The sequence below is a fragment of the Scomber japonicus genome, chromosome 21 (genome assembly GCF_027409825.1).
Source record: "Scomber japonicus isolate fScoJap1 chromosome 21, fScoJap1.pri, whole genome shotgun sequence".
NCBI lineage: Eukaryota > Metazoa > Chordata > Actinopteri > Scombriformes > Scombridae > Scomber > Scomber japonicus.
Window position 1 is genome coordinate 22,593,938 of NC_070598.1, and position 21,532 is coordinate 22,615,469.

Sequence of the window (21,532 nt, forward strand, 5' to 3'; positions counted from 1 at the left end):
ACTTAACCCCCTAACTGTGACCTTAAGCACTGACCCAAAAATCTGCAATTTGACATTTGGGGACATGGCTTTTGTCCCATTTGGACACACTATTCCCAATGAACTTAACTTTAATCTGAAATTTGTACCCGAAACTATCCTATGACAGTCTCCTCCTTGCCTGCATGCTCCTCCCCAAAACACACACATACACAGAAACACACATTCCTGGTACTTCCTTCCCCAATCTGGGTGACTTATTATGGAGTGAGTTGAGTTGAGTCACACAGCTCTCTGGTCCTCAGAGTCAGACAACAAGGAGAAGCTTCTCTGCTGGCCAGGTGGTAAGTCAGCTCAGCTTAGCCTGATCCTCATTCTCACAAACATCTGATTTACCTCTGAGGCTCCTTGGAGGTTCTCAGCTAAAGGGATTGTTTTCTAGCTCTTCTTATTTGCATGCATGCAGAGATTGATCGTTCTCATATTCTACTATACAGCAGCTAATTTTACAGTGTTGCTTTGATACTGACTGCATCACTGCATCATACTGTGAATGCTGTATGTATGACTGTTACATTTGTGTTTCTCACAGATTTCCCTGCTTACATTTGAGGAGAAGATGGAAACTACAACATTGGATTATTACTATAATGACAATGGCAGCGACAAGGTGCCAGTAGAACCATGTGATAGTGACGGTGCAAACTATCTGGGAGCTCAAATTTCCTTCATCTACTACTTCATGTTTCTCTTCAGTCTGGTTGGCAACGGGCTGGTCCTGGTCATCATCCATCGGTGAGTGGACAAACAAAACTCAGCAGAAATGAAAGAATATAAAACTAATTGTTGGTTTAACAGTTTAAAGAAATTAGAGGAAGTAAATGTATCATTTGAAAACTTGTAAAGTACACACAACCCTTACTATAATTACCTGTGAATTACTGTATGAAAATGTGTAATAGGAATAAATTAAAGTTGTAATCATTACAATTCAGCAACAAGTGTGATTTAATACTACAGTCCCAGAATTCTGGGGGCAGCAAACACTAGTGAAAAATTTAGTTAAATATACAACAGAAAAACAGCTGCTACATCTCTGATACAGTGTTAGGAGAGTGAACAGTGAGGCTGATACCACTGACATAAGATTAAAAATGGTAGTGCTGCATTACAATCCCTTGTGTAAAGTGAACCCTGCCAATAACATTTAATACTAAAAAAATACTATACGTTTAAGAAGTCCAGAATTAAAAGTTAAAGGCTCAAATACATTTTAGATATATGTTTTTACAATTGAGTATTCATAATGCAAGTGAAGCACCATTTTAGCCACACTCATTGGTGTAAATTAGGTAGGAAGCATATCTGAATACCCCAAAGTACAGTGTTCTATAATATACCAGCAACACAAAATACAGCCTCCAAAATGACCATGAAGTGGAATCAATACCTCTTAAAAAATAACCTTCATGGAGGTATAATGTAAGGCAGGCACAACTGAAATGAAACAAAATTAATATCATTATCGGTCCTTGATGCATTAACCTCTGTAAATGATAGAAAAAAAGTTTATAACCAAATAACAATTTTGATAATGGTAAGCATATAGTTAAACCACAACAATGTGATGATAATATATCGAGCCAGATATGAGTGTGTTTGGCATAGGTTTACCATGTATGTGTAACTAAGATATTTGAGAGATTCTTTATTTAAGACAAACACCACATTTGTTATGTTAATCTTATCATGGTAGCAGTTAGCAACTCCCCTAAAAATTGGACTCATATTATACTTTTGGCAGAAACATTTCCTTTGTCTGGACAAATTCTCTCTGGTTGAGGTTAATTAATAACCAAGAACAATAAATATAATGAACAATATAATGTTTATTGTGGTGACCACCTCAATTTAGCATGCTAACATTTGCTACCTAACTAACTCAAATTGAAATAGTAACGTGATGGCACTAAATTCCCTCAACAGACTACTCTATATATGGGTGGCACTCTCAGGTAGAATAATTGCATACATTTTTAACTTTGATGCCAACTTTGTCAGCTCACATTACTTATCACCATAAACATCGACAATGCTGAGCCAGTAGTGCACATCCTATTCTGAAATGTAGAGCAGTTATCAATCCATTATCAGTGACAGCCAGTGATACATGGTTCATAACGAATCTCTCAATCTCCATGCAAACCAGTTCTGAAAGTTGGAAATGGACATAGACTGTTTAAATAAATGTGTGACTGCATTTAATTTTCCTTGAAATGTTCTTCTCAAAGGTGCCAGGTTAAACAGTGGCATCAAGGTACAGTTTCAGGACTCTAGTATAATATTAATAATAATAACAAAATACAGTAGTATTACCTATCATTCAACAGATTTTAAGCTGTTTAGCTAGTTATCAGGCTTGTCTAAAATGGATGCTAAAGATGCCTAGATATATTTCTATTCCACCAATCATTCTGCCAAATATATTGTTAAGTTGCAAAATATTACTGTAAAAAATGCTTGTGTCTTTTTTTAACATTTAACAATGTAAATGGTCATTTGTTAGGTTTGAGAGGCTGACCACTGTGACCAACATTTTGCTGCTGAACCTAGTGATGTCCTCCTTGATCTTCATGAGCAGCCTTCCATTCCTGGGAGTGTACAATCAGCTCTATAACTGGATCTTTGGCAACGTTATGTGCAAGATTGTAGGCAGTGTCTACTACCTGGGCTTATACAGTTCTGTCCTGTTTCTGGCTCTCCTGACCTTTGACCGACACCTTGCAGTCGTTTACTCCTTGGAAGCACCACGAATGAGAAGTCAACGCTACGCATTTCTCTGCTGTGCTGTGGTGTGGCTGGTCAGCAGTCTGGCGTGCATCCCATCCATGATTCTATACAGAAGTTTTCATTACGCCGTTGATGACGCAATACTCTGTCAGGAATTTCCTGGTAACCTCAAAAATACTACTGTAACCCATCTGAGAAATTCTGCATTTTACATTCAGCTTTTTGTTTTCTTGCTCTTTCCTCTGATTGTTATTGTGTGCTGCTATGTTAGGATTGCTATCACTGTCATATCATCCAAATTAGTTACCAAGTTCAAGACAGTCAGGTTGATATTTGTCATTGTCCTGTTATTTTATATTTCCTGGATCCCATACAATGTTGTACTACTGACTGACCATGGACACCAGACCTGTGAGGAAAGGAAGAGGAGAGGTTATGCAGATCAAGTCACTCGTAATCTTGCCTACATTTATTTCTGCATCAGTCCCATCTTCTATACATTTGTTGGGAAAAAGTTCCAAAACTACTTCAGACAGATGATGGTAAAACGCTTCCCAGGGTTAAAGAAGTATATTTCTGTTGATCAGGTCAGCAGAAGTAATATGTCCACAAAAACTACACAAAATGAATTGAGCAGTGTCAAACTCTGAAGAATATAATGCTGTCTGTAGCAGAAGTGAAGCCAAAATAAAAACCATTACAACATCCATATGTCAGTTACCTATGCCCAAAACAAAGGTGTTAGCTTTACATCATGAACACATCATCATGTGGTTTAGCTCAAACACAGAAAGAGATAGATCACTGGTGCTTCGTTTAAAAACTGGTTAGAAGACTTACTGTCCTCTAGTGGCCAGAAGTTGATAAATAAAGCTCTACATTTAAAGCTGAGAAACTCCATTTGAAAGAAATAATGTGAAATAATGTTCCATGGTGTCCTGGTTGTGGTTAAAGTTAAATAATTTAATAATCAGTCATTATCTTGTTTAAAATATCCACACATACATGAAAAATGAATTGTAAAGTGTAATGATTTTGTTATGACAAGAGCAGGATTAACTGTGCATAAATAACCCCTTACTGAACACCAGTATTGGCCGGGTCCATATAAAGTGAGCTTTTCCAAAACAGTGAGTCATGAATCAGCATTTTCCATGCCTGTATCTATATCTGCTCTGATTTTGTCATTGGTTTAATCTTGTTATTGTTTATGTCATTAGTTCTGTTTATAATGAATCATGTCAGCTAATATTGTACAGTGATGTTTTATTCTCTGGAAAGTTGGTCACATTTCATGTAATACATATTTTTACTTGGAAATAAAACTGTGAGAAAGCACCAAAAAAGTCACTGAAACTACAACACAATCATAAAAGTGCAAGTACAGAAGATTCATATGTATCAAGGCATCAGGTTTTAATGCCAATATATAAGATTCAGTGCAGAATATACAAATGTTAAATTATACCAAAAAACAAATATAAAGAACTAAGTGGTCATGAAAGGTAATGTTTTTAATTCAAGTGTTCAGTGTGGATCCTATAAATCCATAAATATAAAAGCAGCCTGCTCTGCTTTATGGGTAATGTAGGAAAGTGCTCAGGGAACTGGGCACATTTTTAAAAAAACAAAAAACACACACACACACACACACACACACACACACACACACACACACACACACACACACACACACACACACACACACACACACACACACACACATACTTTTTTGTTTTTGGAGATATTATCTCCATATTTGTCATAGAGCTTTGTATTTAGGTAAATGTAACAATGAGGCTGGTAACTGACAACTTTTTTTATGTCAAGTCTATTTTCTTTTATTTACTGTAACTGCAATGATTGTGTGTTGTAGTTATTGTGTAGAAATTGTACAACACTCACTCACTGTGGCTTGCTCTATGCCTCCTGTGTAGATCTGATGTAGAATAAACACTTCATGTAAAAAAAAACTCAGCTTCCTCATTCATTTCATCTTCATGTCGATCACTGATACACAGAAGGTTCTGGTAGAAGAAAGTATTCTTTCAGTACTCTGCTGTGCTCTAAAGGGCTCAACCTTGTCTTTGTCAGCCAGTCCCTTCTCCTCCCAGACATACACATACACATGTTGTCCTACGTCACTTTTGGGGACAATTCATAGACACAACTTTCCTGAAGATTCAACCTTACCAAAATTATAACCACTACTTGTCTAATGCTAACCCTAAACTTAACCCCCTAACTGTAACCTTAAGCACTGACCCAAAAATCTGCATTTTTGCATTTGGGGACATGGCTTTTGTCCCATTTGGACACACTATTCCCAATTAAATGAAGTTTAATCTGAAATTTGTCCCCAAAATTATCCTATGACAGCCCCACCTCCCTGCCTGCCTGCTCCTCCCCAAAACACACACATACACAGAAACACACATTTCTGGTACTTCCTTCCCTTATCTGGCTGTCTCATTATAGAGTGACTTGAGAGGAGCTGGGAGTCAGACAGCTCTCTGGTCCTCAGAGTCAGACAACAAGGAGAAGCTTCTCTGCTGGCCAGGAGGTAAGTCAGCTCAGTTTAGCCTGATCCTCATTCCCACAAACATCTGATTTACCTCTGAGGCTCCTTGGAGGTTCTCAGTTAAAGGGATTGTTTTCTAGCTCTTCTTATTTGCATGCATGCAGAGATTGATAGTTCTCATTTTCTACTATACAGCTGCTAATTTTACAGTGTTGCTTTGATACTGACTGCATCACTGCATCATGTTGTGAATGTTGTATATATGACTGTTACATTTGTGTTTCTCACAGATTTCCCTGCTTACATTTGAAGAGAAGATGGAAAATGTAACATTTGATTACAACTATGGAGACGATAACAGTGGCGATAAGCTAGTAGAACCATGTAAAAGTGACGGTGCAAACTATCTGGGAGCTCAAATTTCCTTCATCTACTACTTCATGTTTCTCTTCAGTCTGGTTGGCAACGGGCTGGTCCTGGTCATCATCTATCGGTGAGTGGACAAACAAAACTCAGCAGAAATGAAAGAATATAAAACTAATTGTTAGTTTAACAGTTTAAAGAAATTAGAGGAAGTAAATGTATCATTTGAAAACATGTAAAGTACACACAACCCTTACTACAATTACCTGTGAATTACTGTATTAAAATGTGTAATAGCAGTAAATTAAAGTTGTAATCATTACAATTCAGCAACAAGTGTGATTTAAACACTAGTGAAATATTTAGTGAAATATACAACAGAAAAACAGCTGCTATAGCTCTGATACAGTGTTAGGAGAGTGAACAGTGAGGCTGATGTTACTGAGATAAGATTAAAAACGGTAGAGCTGGATTACAATCCCTTGTATAAAGTGAACCCTGCCAATAACATTTAATACTAAATTTTTTTTATATGTTTAAGAAGTCCAGAATTTACAGTTAAAGGTTCAAATACATTTCAGATATATGTTTTTACAAATGAGTATTTATAATGCAAGTGAAGCAACATTTTAGCCACACTCATTGGTGTAAATTAGGTAGGAAGCATATCTGAATACCCCAAAGTACAGTGTTCTATAATATACCAGCAACACAAAATACAGCCTCCAAAATGACCATGAAGTAGAATCAATACCTCTTAAAAAATAACTTTCATGTAGGTATAATGTAGGGCAGTTGTATTATTACATACTGCAATGTATAATAAATTGGCAACTGAGAGTAAAATGCATGTTGATCGATGATTTTACCAGTGTAAGATATTTGGGAAACAGAACAGACATGTTGATGCAGACTGAGAGTTTATCAAACATTGAAGTCATGCTAGGAGCTTCATTCTTGCGCCCACCAAGAGAGGAATACTGTAGCTCTTCAGTAGGTAAAGTTCATCTCTCCAAGCCCTCTAAGAATTCCTCTACTCTGTCACTGTCTACACCACTGAAATCTTTCTACCTTTGTGAGCAAGGAAGTGTAAAAATATTTCTCATGTTGGTGGAAACACAAATGAGATGAACTCGGCAAAGTCTCCGTCGGTCTTGGGCTGTAGGAGTGTTTATAATACAGTGTATTACTGACGGTTGTAGAGATGCTATGCCTGGGTGCTATGCTGATAAGGGTGAGAGCTCAAGGAAAGTAAAGAACCCTCTTCTATTTCTTTTTCTATTGGCCCATTCAGAGCTCAGAAATGACAAATGAAATCTCTAAACCAGCCTCACTTTCTTTGTCCACAAAGCTTAGTTGGACTCAGTGATGGTTCAGTCAGATACAACCACAGGCACATCATTATTGGTCCTTGATGCATTAACCTCTGTAAATGATAGAAAAAAAAACAAACAAAAAACTATTTTGATAATGGTAAGCATATAGATAAACCACAACAATGTGATGATAATATATCGAGCCAGATATGAGTGTGTTTGGCATAGGCTTACCATGTATGTGTAACTAAGATATTTGAGAGATTCTCTATTTAAGACAAACACCACATTTGTTATGTTAATCTTATCATGGTAGCAGTTAGCAACTCCCCTTAAAAATTGGATTCATAATATACTTTTGGCAGAAACATTTCCTTTGTCTGGACAAATTCTCTCTGGTTGAGGTTAATTAATAACCAAGAACCATGCTTTCAAATTACATTGCTTACATGCTAGTGTTAAGTATAATGTTTATTGTGGTTACCACCTTAATTTAGCATGCTAACATGTGCTAGCTAACTAACTCAAATTGAAATAGTAACGTGATGGCACTAAATTCCCTCAACAGACTACTCTATATATGGGTGGCACTCTCAGGTAGAATAATTGCATACATTTTTAACTTTGATGCCAACTTTGTCAACTCACATTACTTATCACCATAAACATCGACAATGCTGAGCCAGTAGTGCACATCCTATTCTGAAATGTAGAGCAGTTATCAATCCATTATCAGTGTCAGCCAGTGATACATGGTTCATAACGAATCTCTCAATCTCCATGCAAACCAGTTCTGAAAGTTGGAAATGGACATAGACTGTTTAAATAAATGTGTGACTGCATTTAATTTTCCTTGAAATGTTCTTCTCAAAGGTGCCAGGTTAAACAGTGGCATCAAGTTACAATGTCAGGACTCCAGTATAATATTAATAATAATTTTATTCATATAGGACTTTTCAAGCCAGGACTTCACATCACAAATATAAAATAAAAAAGCAACATTGTGATACAAAAAATTACAAACAAAATACAGTAGTATTACCTATCATTCAACAGATTTTAAGCTGTTTAGCTAGTTATCAGGCTTGTCTAAAATGGATGCTAAAGATGCCTAGATATATTTCTATTCCACCAATCATTCTGCCAAATATATTGTTAAGTTGCAAAATATTACTGTAAAAAAATGCTTGTGTCTTTTTTTAACATTTAACAATGTAAATGGTCATTTGTTAGGTTTGAGAGGCTGACCACTGTGACCAACATTTTGCTGCTGAACCTAGTGATGTCCTCCTTGGTCTTCATGAGCAGCCTTCCATTCCTGGGAGTGTACAATCAGCTCTATAACTGGATCTTTGGCAACGTTATGTGCAAGATTGTAGGCAGTGTCTACTTCCTGGGCTTCAACAGTTCTGTCCTGTTTCTGGCTCTCCTGACCTTTGACCGACACCTTGGAGTCGTTTACTCCTTGGAAGCATTACAAATGAGAAGTCAACGCTACGCATTTCTCTGCTGTGCTGTGGTGTGGCTGGTCAGCAGTCTGGCGTGCACCCCATCCATGATTCTACACAGAACTTTTTATCACGACACTGACAAAACAACACTCTGTCAGGAATTTCCTGGTAACCTCAAAAATACTACTGTAACCCATCTGAGAAATTCTGCATTTTACATTCAGCTTTTTGTTTTCTTGCTCTTTCCTCTGATTGTTATTGTGTACTGCTATGTTAGGATTGCTATCACTATCATATCATCCAAATTAGTTACCAAGTTCAAGACAGTCAGGTTGATATTAGTCATTGTCCTGTTATTTTTTATTTCCTGGATCCCATACAATGTAGTACTACTGACTGACCATGGACACCAGGCCTGTGAGGAAAGGAAGAGGAGAGGTTTTGCAGATCAAGTCACTCGTAATCTTGCCTACATTTACTTCTGCATCAGTCCCATCTTCTATACATTTGTTGGGCAAAAGTTCCAAAACTACTTCAGACAGATGATGGTAAAACGCTTCCCAGGTTTAAAGAAGTATATTTCTGTTGATCAGGTCAGCAGAAGTAATATGTCCACAACAAGTACACAAAATGAATTGAGCAGTGACAAACTCTGAAGAATATAATGCTGTCTGTAGCAGAAGTGAAGACAAAATATAAACCATTACAACATCCATATGTCAGTTACCTATGCCCAAAACAAAGGTGTTAGCTTTACATCATGAACACATCATCATGTGGTTTAGCTCAAACACAGAAAGAGATAGATCACTGGTGCTTCGTTTAAAAACTGGTTGGAAGACTTACTGTCCTCTAGTGGCCAGAAGTTGATAAATAAAGCTCTACATTTAAAGCTGAGAAACTCCATTTGAAAGAAATAATGTGAAATAATGTTCCAAGGTGTCCTGGTTGTGGTTAAAGTTAAATAATTTAATAATCAGTCATTATCTTGTTTAAAATATCCACACATACATGAAAAATGAATTGTAAAGTGTAATGCTTTTGTTATGACAAGAGCAGGATTAACTGTGCATAAATAACCCCTTACTGAACACCAGTATTGGCCGGGTCCATATAAAGTGAGTTTTTCCAAAACAGTGAGTCATGAATCAGCATTTTCCATGCCTGTATCTATATCTGCTCTGATTTTGTCATTGGTTTAATCTTGTTATTGTTTATGTCATTAGTTCTGTTTATAATGAATCATGTCAGCTAATATTGTACAGTGATGTTTTATTCTCTGGAAAGTTGGTCACATTTCATGTAATGCATATTTTTACTTGGAAATAAAACTGTGAGAAAGCACCAAAAAAAGTCACTGAAACTACAACACAATCATAAAAGTGCAAGTACAGAAGATTCATATGTATCAAGGCATCAGGTTTTAATGCCAATATATAAGAATCAGTGCAGAATATACAAATGTTAAATTATACAAAAAACAAACATGAAGAATTTAGTGGTCATGAAAGGTAATGTTTTTAACTTAAGTGTTCAGTGTGGATCCTCTCTCAGGTCCTCAGCTAGGAGGTTCCATCTACTTGGGGCATAAATATAAAAGGCAGCCTGCTCTGCTTTATGGGTAATGTAGGCAAGTGCTCAGGGAACTGGGCACATTTTTAAAACAACAAAAACACAAACACACACACATACACACAGATAGTACAGACTATCTCCATATTTGTCATAGATAACTAAGAGCTTTGTATTTAGGTAAATGTAACAATGAGGCTGGTAACTGATAACTTTTTTTATGCAAGTCTATTTTCTTTTATTTACTGTAACTGCAATGATTGTGTGTTGTAGTTATTGTGTAGAAATTGTACAACTCTCACTCACTGTGGCTTGCTCTATGCCTCCTGTGTAGATCTGGTGTAAAATAAACACTTCATGTAAAAAAAAACTCAGCTTCCTCATTCATTTCATCTTCATGTTGATCACTGATACACAGAAGGTTCTGGTAGAAGAAAGTATTCTTTCAGTACTCTGCTGTGCTCTAAAGGGTTCAACCTTGTCTTTGTCAGCCAGTCCCTTCTCCTCCCAGACATACACATACACATGTTGTCCTACGTCACTTTTGGGGACAATTCATAGACAAAATTTCCTGAAGACTCAACCTTACCAAAATTATAACCACTACTTGTCTAATGCTAACCCTAAACATAACCCCCTAACTGTAACCTTAAGCACTGACCCAAAAATCTGCAATTGGACATTTGGGGACATGGCTTTTGTCCCATTTGGACACTATTCCCAATTAAATGAAGTTTAATATGAAATTTGTCCACGAAACTATCTTACGACAGCCCCCCCCCTCGCCTGCCTGCTCCTCCCCAAAACACACACATACATAGAAACACACATTTCTGGTACTTCCTTCCCTTATCTGGCTGTCTCATTATAGAGTGACTTGAGAGGAGCTGGGAGTCAGACAGCTCTCTGGTCCTCAGAGTCAGACAACAAGGAGAAGCTTCTCTGCTGGCCAGGCGGTAAGTCAGCTCACCTTAGCCTGATCCTCATTCCCACAAACATCTGATTTGCCTCTGAGGCTCCTTGGAGGTTCTCAGTTAAAGGGATTGTTTTCTAGCTCTTCTTATTTGCATGCATGCAGAGATTGATAGTTCTCATTTTCTACTATACAGCTGCTAATTTTACAGTGTTGCTTTAATACTGACTGCATCACTGCATCATGTTGTGAATGTTGTATATATGACTGTTACATTTGTGTTTCTCACAGATTTCCCTGCTTACATTTGAGGAGAAGATGGAAAATACAACATTGGATAATTACAATGGCAATGACAGCTATGGGGTGCCAGTAGAACCATGTGATAGTGAAGCTGTAAACTATCTGGGAGCTCAAATTTCCTTCATCTACTACTTCATGTTTCTCTTCAGTCTGGTTGGCAACGGGCTGGTCCTGGTCATCATCCATCGGTGAGTGGACAAACAAAACTCAGCAGAAATGAAAGAATATGAAACTAATTGTTAGTTTAACAGTTTAAAGAAATTAGAGGAAGTAAATGTATCATTTGAAAACTTGTAAAGTACACACAGCCCTTACTACAATTACCTGTGAATTACTGTATTAAAATGTGTAATAGGAATAAATTAAAGTTGTAATCATTACAATTCAGCAACAAGTGTGATTCAATACTACAGTCCCAGAATTCTGGGGGCAGCAAACACTAGTGAACTATTTAGTTAAATATACAACAGAAAAACAGCTGCTACAGCTCTGATACAGTGTTAGGAGAGTGAATAGTGAGGCTGATACCACTGACATAAGATTAAAAATGGTAGTGCTGGATTACAATCCCTTGTGTAAAGTGAACCCTGCCAATAACATTTAATACTAAAAAAATATTATACATTTAAGAAGTCCAGAATTAATAGTTAAAGGCTCAAATACATTTTAGATATATGTTTTTACAATTGAGTATTTATAATGCAAGTGAAGCAACATTTTAGCCACACTCATTGGTGTAAATTAGGTAGGAAGCATATCTGAATACCCCAAAGTACAGTGTTCTATAATATAACAGCAACACAAAATACAGCCTCCAAAATGACCATGAAGTAGAATCAATACCTCTTAGAAAATAACTTTCATGGAGGTATAATGTAGGGCAGTTGTATTATTACATACTGCAATGTATAATAAATTGGCAACTGAGAGTAAAATGCATGTTGATCGATGATTTTACCAGTGTAAGATATTTGGGAAACAGAACAGACAGGTTGATGCAGACTGAGAGTTTATCAAACATTGAAGTCATGCTAGGAGCTTCTTATTCTTGCGCCCACCAAGAGAGGAATACTGTAGCTCTTCAGTAGGTAAAGTTCATCTCTCCAAGCCCTCTAAGAATTCCTCTACTCTGTCACTGTCTACACCACTGAAATCTTTCTACCTTTGTGAGCAAGGAAGTGTAAAAATATTTCTCATGTTGGTGGAAACACAAATGAGATGAACTCGGCAAAGTCTCCGTCGGTCTTGGGCTGTAGGAGTGTTTATAATACAGTGTATTACTGACGGTTGTAGAGATGCTATGCCTGGGTGCTATGCTGATAAGGGTGCGAGCTCAAGTAAAGTAAAGAACCCTCTTCTATTTCTTTTTCTATTGGCCCATTCAGAGCTCAGAAATGACAAATGAAATCTCTAAACCAGCCTCACTTTCTTTGTTCACAAAGCTTAGTTGGACTCAGTGATGGTTCAGTCAGATACAACCACAGGCACAACTGCAATGAAACAAAATTAATATCATTATTGGTCCTTGATGCATTAACCTCTGTAAATGATAGAAAAAAAAGCTTATAACCAAAAAAACTATTTTGATAATGGTAAGCATATAGATAAACCACAACAATGTGATGATAATATATCGAGCCAGATATGAGTGTGTTTGGCATAGGCTTACCATGTATGTGTAACTAAGATATTTGAGAGATTCTCTATTTAAGACAAACACCACATTTGTTATGTTAATCTTATCATGGTAGCAGTTAGCAACTCCCCTTAAAAATTGGATTCATATTATACTTTTGGCAGAAACATTTCCTTTGTCTGGACAAATTCTCTCTGGTTGAGGTTAATTAATAACCAAGAACCATGCTTTCAAATTACATTGCTTACATGCTAGTGTTAAGTATAATGTTTATTGTGGTGACCACCTTAATTTAGCATGCTAACATGTGCTAGCTAACTAACTCAAATTGAAATAGTAACGTGATGGCACTAAATTCCCTCAACAGACTACTCTATATATGGGTGGCACTCTCAGGTAGAATAACTGCATACATTTTTAACTTTGATGCCAACTTTGGCAACTCACATTACTTATCACCATAAACACTCACAATTGTGAGTCAGTAGTGCACAACCTATTCTGAAATGTAGAGCAGTTATCACAATCCATTATCAGTGACAGCCAGTGATACATGGTTCATAACGAATCTCTCAATCTCCATGCAAACCAGTTCTGAAAGTTGGAAATGGACATAGACTGTTTAAATAAATGCGTGACTGCATTTAATTTTCTTTGAAATGTTCTTCTCAAAGGTGCCAGGTTAAACAGTGGCATCAAGTTACAATGTCAGGACTCCAGTATAATATTAATAATAATTTTATTTATATAGGACTTTTCAAGCCAGGACTTCACAACACAAATATAAAATAAAAAAGCAACATTGTGATACAAAAAATTACAAACAAAATACAGTAGTATTACCTATCATTCAACAGATTTTAAGCTGTTTAGCTAGTTATCAGGCTTGTCTAAAATGGATGCTAAAGATGCCTAGATATATTTCTATTCCACCAATCATTCTGCCAAATATATTGTTAAGGTGCAAAATATTACTGTAAAAAATGCTTGTGTCTTTTTTTAACATTTAACAATGTAAATGGTCATTTGTTAGGTTTGAGAGGCTGACCACTGTGACCAACATTTTGCTGCTGAACCTAGTGATGTCCTCCTTGATCTTCATGAGCAGCCTTCCATTCCTGGGAGTGTACAATCAGCGCTCTAACTGGATCTTTGGCAACGTTATGTGCAAGATTGTAGGCAGTGTCTACTTCCTGGGCTTATACAGTTCTGTCCTGTTTCTGGCTCTCCTGACCTTTGACCGACACCTTGCAGTCGTTTACTCCTTGGGTGCACCACGAATGAGAAGTCAACGCTACGCATTACTCTGCTGTGCTGTGGTGTGGCTGGTCAGCAGTCTGGCGTGCATCCCATCCATGATTCTACACAGAAGTTTTTATTACGGCCCTCACAAAGCAACACTCTGTCAGGAATTTCCTGGTAACCTCACAGATACTACTGTAACCCATCTGAGAAATTCTGCATTTTACATTCAGCTTTTTCTTTTCTTGCTCTTTCCTCTGATTGTTATTGTGTACTGCTATGTTAGGATTGCTATCACTATCATATCATCCAAATTAGTTACCAAGTTCAAGACAGTCAGGTTGATATTAGTCATTGTCCTGTTATTTTTTATTTCCTGGATCCCATACAATGTTGTACTACTGACTGACCATGGACACCAGACCTGTGAGGAAAGGAAGAGGAGAGGTTATGCAGATCAAGTCACTCGTAATCTTGCCTACATTTACTTCTGCATCAGTCCCATCTTCTATACATTTGTTGGGCAAAAGTTCCAAAACTACTTCAGACAGATGATGGTAAAACGCTTCCCAGGGTTAAAGAAGTATATTTCTGTCGATCAGGTCAGCAGAAGTAATATGTCCACAAAAACTACACAAAATGAATTGAGCAGTGACAAACTCTGAAGAATATAATGCTGTCTGTAGCAGAAGTGAAGCCAAAATATAAACCATTACAACATCCATATGTCAGTTAACTATGCCCAAAACAAAGGTGTTATATTTACATCATGAACACATCATCATGTGGTTTAGCTCAAACACAGGAAGAGATAGATCACTGGTGCTTCGTTTAAAAACTGGTTGGAAGACTTACTGAAATAATGTTCCATGGTGTTCTGGTTGTGGTTAAAGTTAAATAATTTAATAATCAGTCATTATCTTGATTAACATATTCACACCTATGTCTGTTAGATAGGTCAGACCACACTTACATAATTCCCACAAATTTTGTACCCAATGTTACAGTTAACTGCATCAAAAGTTGGGCTTTTGCACAGAATTAAGGGGAAAGGGATCCATAGTTACTTAATCCTTGTATATTACAGCAAATTGTAAAATGATATGTTTGTGTGTGTGTTTAAAGGAATTCTGGATATTTTACAAAAAGTGGCTTGCTATGTATTTTTGCCATACTGCCTAAACTCTCATTATAAAATGAGTAGTGTGAAGGATTTAGTGGCCTCTAGTGCATGTAAGAGAATCTATGGTGGCCACAGAACTTACAAAAAATGTGAAAGGCCCTCTGTAGAGTCAGTGTTTCCCAATTTCTCCTTGAGGTAAAATAAAGATCTGAACTATAAAGTAGAGCCAGTGTTTGGTTTGTCCATTCTGGACTACTGTACAAACATGGTGTTCTGTGTAGAAGGGGACCCACTCTGTATGTACACATTAAGGGCTCATTCTAAAGTAACAAAACCAAAAATCTTAGGATTATACACTAATTAAGACATATGTGTAAATATTATATTCCATTCTTGCTAAATCTGTTCCACTAGACATAACTAAATTCTACATGAAAAATGAAGTGTAAAGTGTAAAGCTTTTGTTATGATAAGAGCAGGATTAACTGTGCATAATTAACTCTTTACTGAACACCAGTAATTGGCTGGGTCCATATAAAGTGAGCTTTTCCAAAACAGTGAGTCATGAATCAGCATTTTCCATGCCTGTATCTATATCTGCTCTGATTTTGTCATTGGTTTAATCTTGTTGTTGTTTATATTCTTGTTATTAGTTCTGTTTATAATGAATCATGTCAGCTAATATTGTACAGTGATGTTTTATTCTCTGGAAAGTTGGTCACATTTCATGTAATACATATTTTTACTTGGAAATAAAACTGTGAGAAAGCACCAAAAAAAGTCACTGAAACTACAACACAATCATAAAAGTGCAAGTACAGAAGATTCATATCTATCAAGGCATCAGGTTTTAATGCCAATATATACGATTCAGCGCAGAATATACAAATGTTAAATTATACCAAAAAACAAATATAAAGAACTAAGTGGTCATGAAAGGTAATGTTTTTAACTCAAGTGTTCAGTGTGGATCCTCTCTCAGGTCCTCAGCTAGGAGGTTCCATCTACTTGGGGCATAAATATAAAAGCAGCCTGCTCTGCTTTATGGGTAATGTAGGAAAGTGCTCAGGGAACTGGGCACATTTTTAAAACAACAAAAACACAAACACACACACACACACACACACACACACACACACACACACACACACACACACACACACACACACACACACACACAAACACACACAAACACACACACACACACACACACACACACACACACACACACACACACACACACACACAGATAGTACAGACTATCTCCATATGTGTCATAGATAACTAAGAGCTTTGTATTTAGGTAAATGTAACAATGAGGCTGGTAACTGATAACTTTTTTTTATGCAAGTCTATTTTAATTAATTTACTGTAACTGCAATGATTGTGTGTTGTAGTTATTGTGTAGAAATTGTACAACACTCACTCACTGTGGCTTGCTCTATGCCTCCTGTGTAGATCTGGTGTAAAATAAACACTTCATGTAAAAAAAACTCAGCTTCCTCATTCATTTCATCTTCATGTCGATCACTGATACACAGAAGGTTCTGGTAGAAGAAAGTATTCTTTCAGTACTCTGCTGTGCTCTAAAGGGCTCAACCTTGTCTTTGTCAGCCAGTCACTTCTCCTCAAAGACAAACACATACACATGTTGTCCTGCATCACTTTTGGGGACAATTCATAGACAAAACTTTCCTGAAGATTCAACCTTACCAAAATTATAACCACTACTTGTCTAATGCTAACCCTAAACTTAACCCCCTAACTGTAACCTTAAGCACTGACCCAAAAATCTGCAATTTGACATTTGGGGACATGGCTTTTGTCCCATTTGGACACTATTCCCAATTAACTGAAGTTTAATCTGAAATTTGTCCACGAAACTATCCTACAACAGGCCCCCCCCCCCCTCGCCTGCCTGCTCCTCCCCAAAACACACACGTACACAGAAACACACATTTCTGGTACTTCCTTCTCTTATCTGGCTGTCTCATTATAGAGTGACTTGAGAGGAGCTGGGAGTCAGACAGCTCTCTGGTCCTCAGAGTCAGACAACAAGGCGAAGCTTCTCTGCTGGCCAGGCGGTAAGTCAGCTCAGCTTAGCCTGATCCTCATTCCCACAAACATCTGATTTACCTCTGAGGCTCCTTGGAGGTTCTCAGTTAAAGGGATTGTTTTCTAGCTCTTCTTATTTGCATGCATGCAGATATTGATAGTTCTCATTTTCTACTATACAGCTGCTAATTTTACAGTGTTGCTTTGATACTGACTGCATCACTGCATCATGTTGTGAATGTTGTATATATGACTGTTACATTTGTGTTTCTCACAGATTTCCCTGCTTACATTTGAGGAGAAGATGGAAACTACAACATTGGATTATTACTATGGCAATTACAGCTATGAGGAGCTGGTAGAGCCATGTGATAGTGAAGCTGTAAACTATCTGGGAGGTCAAATTTCCTTCATCTACTACTTCATGTTTCTCTTCAGTCTGGTTGGCAACGGGCTGGTCCTGGTCATCATCCATCGGTGAGTGGACAAACAAAACTCAGCAGAAATGAAAGAATATGAAACTAATTGTTGGTTTAACAGTTTAAAGAAATTAGAGGAAGAAAATGTATCGCCTGTGAATTACTGTATTAAAATGTGTAATAAGAATAAATTAAAGTTGTAATCATTACAATTCCGCAACAAGTGTGATTTAATACTACAGTCCCAGAATTCTGGGGGCAGCAAACACTAGTGAAATATTTAGTTAAATATACAACAGAAAAACAGCTGCTACAGCTCTGATACAGTGTTAGGAGAGTGAACAGTGAGGCTGATACCACTGAGATCAGATTAAAAACGGTAGTGCTGGATTACAATCCCTTGTGTAAAGTGAACCCTACCAATAACATTAAATACTAAAAAATATTATACGTTTAAGAAGTCCAGAATTAACAGTTAAAGGCGCAAATACATTTTAGATATATGTTTTTACAATTGAGTATTTATAATGCAAGTGAAGCACCATTTTAGCCACACTCATTGGTGTAAATTAGGTAGGAAGCATATCTGAATACCCCAAAGTACAGTGTTCTATAATATACCAGCAACACAAAATACAGCCTCCAAAATGACCATGAAGTGGAATCAATACCTCTTAAAAAATAACTTTCATGGAGGTATAATGTAGGGCAGTTGTATTATTACATACTGCAATGTATAATAAATTGGCAACTGAGAGTAAAATGCATGTTGATCGATGATTTTACCAGTGTAAGATATTTGGGAAACGGAACAGACAGGTTGATGCAGACTGAGAGTTTATCAAACAATGAAGTCATGCTAGGAGCTTCTTATTCTTGCGCCCACCAAGAGAGGAATACTGTAGCTCTTCAGTAGGTAAAGTTCATCTCTCCAAGCCCTCTAAGAATTCCTCTACTCTGTCACTGCCTACACCACTGAAATCTTTCTACCTTTGTGAGCAAGGAAGTGTAAAAATATTTCTCATGTTGGTGGAACACAAATGAGATGAACTCGGCAAAGTCTCCTTCGGTTTTTGGCTGTAGGAGTGTTTATAATACAGTGTATTACTGACGGTTGTAGAGATGCTATGCCTGGGTGCTATGCTGATAAGGGTGCGAGCTCAAGTAAAGTAAAGAACCCTCTTCTATTTCTTTTTCTATTGGCCCATTCAGAGCTCAGAAATGACAAATGAAATCTCTAAACCAGCCTCACTTTCTTTGTTCACAAAGCTTAGTTGGACTCAGTGATGGTTCAGTCAGATACAACCACAGGCACAACTGCAATGAAACAAAATTAATATCATTATAGGTCCTTGATGCATTAACCTCTGTAAATGATAGAAAAAAAAGCTTATAACCAAAAAAACTATTTTGATAATGGTAAGCATATAGATAAACCACAACAATGTGATGATAATATATCGAACCAGATATGAGTGTGTTTGGCATAGGCTTACCATGTATGTGTAACTAAGATATTTGAGAGATTCTCTATTTAAGACAAACACCACATGTGTTATGTTAATCTTATCATGGTAGCAGTTAGCAACTCCCCTAAAAAATGGATTCATATTATACTTTTGGCAGAAACATTTCCTTTGTCTGGACAAATTTTCTCTGGTTGAAGTTAATTAATAACCAAGAACCATGCTTTCAAATTATATTGCTTACATGCTAGTGTTAACTATAATATTTATTGTGGTGACCACCTCAATTTAGCATGCTAACATGTGCTAGCTAACTAACTCAAATTGAAATAGTAACATGATGGCACTAAATTCCCTCAACAGACTACTCTATATATGGGTGGCACTCTCAGGTAGAATAATTGCATACATGTTTAACTTTGATGCCAACTTTGTCAGCTCACATTACTTATCACCATAAACATCGACAATGCTGTGCCAGTAGTGCACATCCTATTCTGAAATGTAGAGCAGTTATCACAATCCATTATCAGTGACAGCCAGTGATACATGGTTCATAACGAATCTCTCAATCTCCATGCAAACCAGTTCTGAAAGTTGGAAATGGACATAGACTGTTTAAATAAATGCGTGACTGCATTTAATTTTCTTTGAAATGTTCTTCTCAAAGGTGCCAGGTTAAACAGTGGCATCAAGTTACAATTTCAGGACTCTAATATAATATTAATAATAATTTCATTCATATAGGACTTTTCAAGCCAGGACTTCACAACACAAATATAAAATAAAAAAGCAACATTGTGATACAAAAAATTACAAACAAAATACAGTAGTATTACCTATCATTCAACAGATTTTAAGCTGTTTAGCTAGTTATCAGGCTTGTCTAAAATGGATGCTAAAGATGCCTAGATATATTTCTATTCCACCAATCATTCTGCCAAATATATTGTTAAGTTGCAAAATATTACTGTAAAAAATGCTTGTGTCTTTTTTTAACATTTAACAATGTAAATGGTCATTTGTTAGGTTTGAGAGGCTGACCACTGTGACCAACATTTTGCTGCTGAACCTAGTGATGTCCTCCTTGATCTTCATGAGCAGCCTTCCATTCCATGGAGTGTACAATCAGCTCTATAACTGGATCTTTGGCAACGTTATGTGCAAGATTGTGGGTAGTGTCTACTACCTGGGCTTATACAGTTCTGTCCTGTTTCTGGCTCTCCTGACCTTTGACCGACACCTTGGAGTCGTTTACTCCTTGGAAGCACTACGAATGAGAAGTCAACGCTACGCATTACTCTGCTGTGGTGTGGTGTGGCTCGTCAGCAGTCTGGCGTGCATCCCATCCATGATTCTATACAGAAGTTTTTATTACGGCCCTCACAAAGCAACACTCTGTCAGGAATTTCCTGGTAACCTCAAAAATACTACTGTAACCCATCTGAGAAATTCTGCATTTTACATTCAGCTTTTTCTTTTCTTGCTCTTTCCTCTGATTTTTATTGTGTACTGCTATGTTAGGATTGCTATCACTATCATATCATCCAAATTAGTTACCAAGTTCAAGACAGTTAGGTTGATATTTGTCATTGTCCTGTTATTTTTTATTTCCTGGATCCCATACAATGTTGTACTACTGACTGACAATGGAGGAAAGACCTGTGAGGAAAGGAAGAGGAGAGGTTATGCAGATCAAGTCACTCGTAATCTTGCCTACATTTATTTCTGCATCAGTCCCATCTTCTATACATTTGTTGGGCAAAAGTTCCAAAACTACTTCAGACAGATGATGGTAAAACGCTTCCCAGGGTTAAAGAAGTATATTTCTGTTGATCAGGTCAGCAGAAGTAATATGTCCACAAAAACTACACAAAATGAATTGAGCAGTGACAAACTCTGAAGAATATAATGCTGTCTGTAGCAGAAGTGAAGCCAAAATATAAACCATTACAACATCCATATGTCAGTTACCTATGCCCAAAACAAAGGTGTTAGCTTTACATCATGAACACATCATCATGTGGTTTAGCTCAAACACAGAAAGAGATAGATCACTGGTGCTTCGTTTAAAAACTGGTTGGAAGACTTACTGTCCTCTAGTGGCCAGAAGTTGATAAATAAAGCTCTACATTTAAAGCTGAGAAACTCCATTTGAAATAAATAATGTGAAATAATGTTCCATGGTGTCCTGGTTGTGGTTAAAGTTAAATAATTTAATAATCAGTCATTATCTTGTTTAACATATTCACACCTATGTCTGTTAGATAGGTCAGACCACACTTACACTATTCCCACAAATTTTGTACCCAATGTTACAGTTAACTGCATCAAAAGTTGGGCTTTTGCACAGAATTAAGGGGAAAGGGATCCATGGTTACTT

The 21,532-nt window shown here is 36.9% G+C and overlaps 4 protein-coding genes across 6 annotated transcripts; all 4 read left to right on the forward strand.

The window, feature by feature from the left end:
* Nucleotides 1-598: 598 nt before the first annotated feature.
* On the forward strand, nucleotides 599-3,504 carry LOC128382218 (C-C chemokine receptor type 3-like). The gene is made up of 2 exons (XM_053342206.1): nucleotides 599-774; nucleotides 2,546-3,504. The coding sequence occupies exons 1-2, from the start codon at nucleotides 599-601 to the stop codon at nucleotides 3,417-3,419; spliced, it is 1,050 nt and encodes a 349-aa protein (XP_053198181.1). The 3' UTR covers nucleotides 3,420-3,504.
* A 1,773-nt stretch (nucleotides 3,505-5,277) lies between these two features.
* Nucleotides 5,278-11,238, forward strand: LOC128382221 (C-C chemokine receptor type 1-like). 3 transcript variants are annotated; one of them, XM_053342208.1, is made up of 3 exons: nucleotides 5,297-5,332; nucleotides 5,581-5,783; nucleotides 8,203-9,095. In XM_053342208.1, the coding sequence occupies exons 2-3, from the start codon at nucleotides 5,608-5,610 to the stop codon at nucleotides 9,074-9,076; spliced, it is 1,050 nt and encodes a 349-aa protein (XP_053198183.1). In that variant the 5' UTR covers nucleotides 5,297-5,332; nucleotides 5,581-5,607; the 3' UTR covers nucleotides 9,077-9,095. The 3 variants fall into 3 exon arrangements, 1 of the variants encoding a protein (XP_053198183.1); XR_008323708.1 differs by lacking the exons at nucleotides 5,581-5,783; nucleotides 8,203-9,095 and adding an exon at nucleotides 11,197-11,238 and having other exon boundaries at nucleotides 5,278-5,332; XR_008323707.1 differs by lacking the exons at nucleotides 5,297-5,332; nucleotides 5,581-5,783; nucleotides 8,203-9,095 and adding exons at nucleotides 10,879-10,948; nucleotides 11,197-11,238.
* A 12-nt stretch (nucleotides 11,239-11,250) lies between these two features.
* Nucleotides 11,251-14,836, forward strand: LOC128382368 (C-C chemokine receptor type 1-like; the record flags this gene model as incomplete). Its single annotated transcript, XM_053342363.1, has 2 exons — nucleotides 11,251-11,396; nucleotides 13,878-14,836. Coding segments are annotated over 2 exons (1,020 nt in total), but the record flags the coding sequence as incomplete, so codon positions are not given.
* A 2,421-nt stretch (nucleotides 14,837-17,257) lies between these two features.
* Nucleotides 17,258-21,344, forward strand: LOC128382222 (C-C chemokine receptor type 1-like). The gene is made up of 3 exons (XM_053342209.1): nucleotides 17,258-17,293; nucleotides 17,542-17,741; nucleotides 20,179-21,344. The coding sequence occupies exons 2-3, from the start codon at nucleotides 17,569-17,571 to the stop codon at nucleotides 21,050-21,052; spliced, it is 1,047 nt and encodes a 348-aa protein (XP_053198184.1). The 5' UTR covers nucleotides 17,258-17,293; nucleotides 17,542-17,568; the 3' UTR covers nucleotides 21,053-21,344.
* Nucleotides 21,345-21,532: the final 188 nt, after the last annotated feature.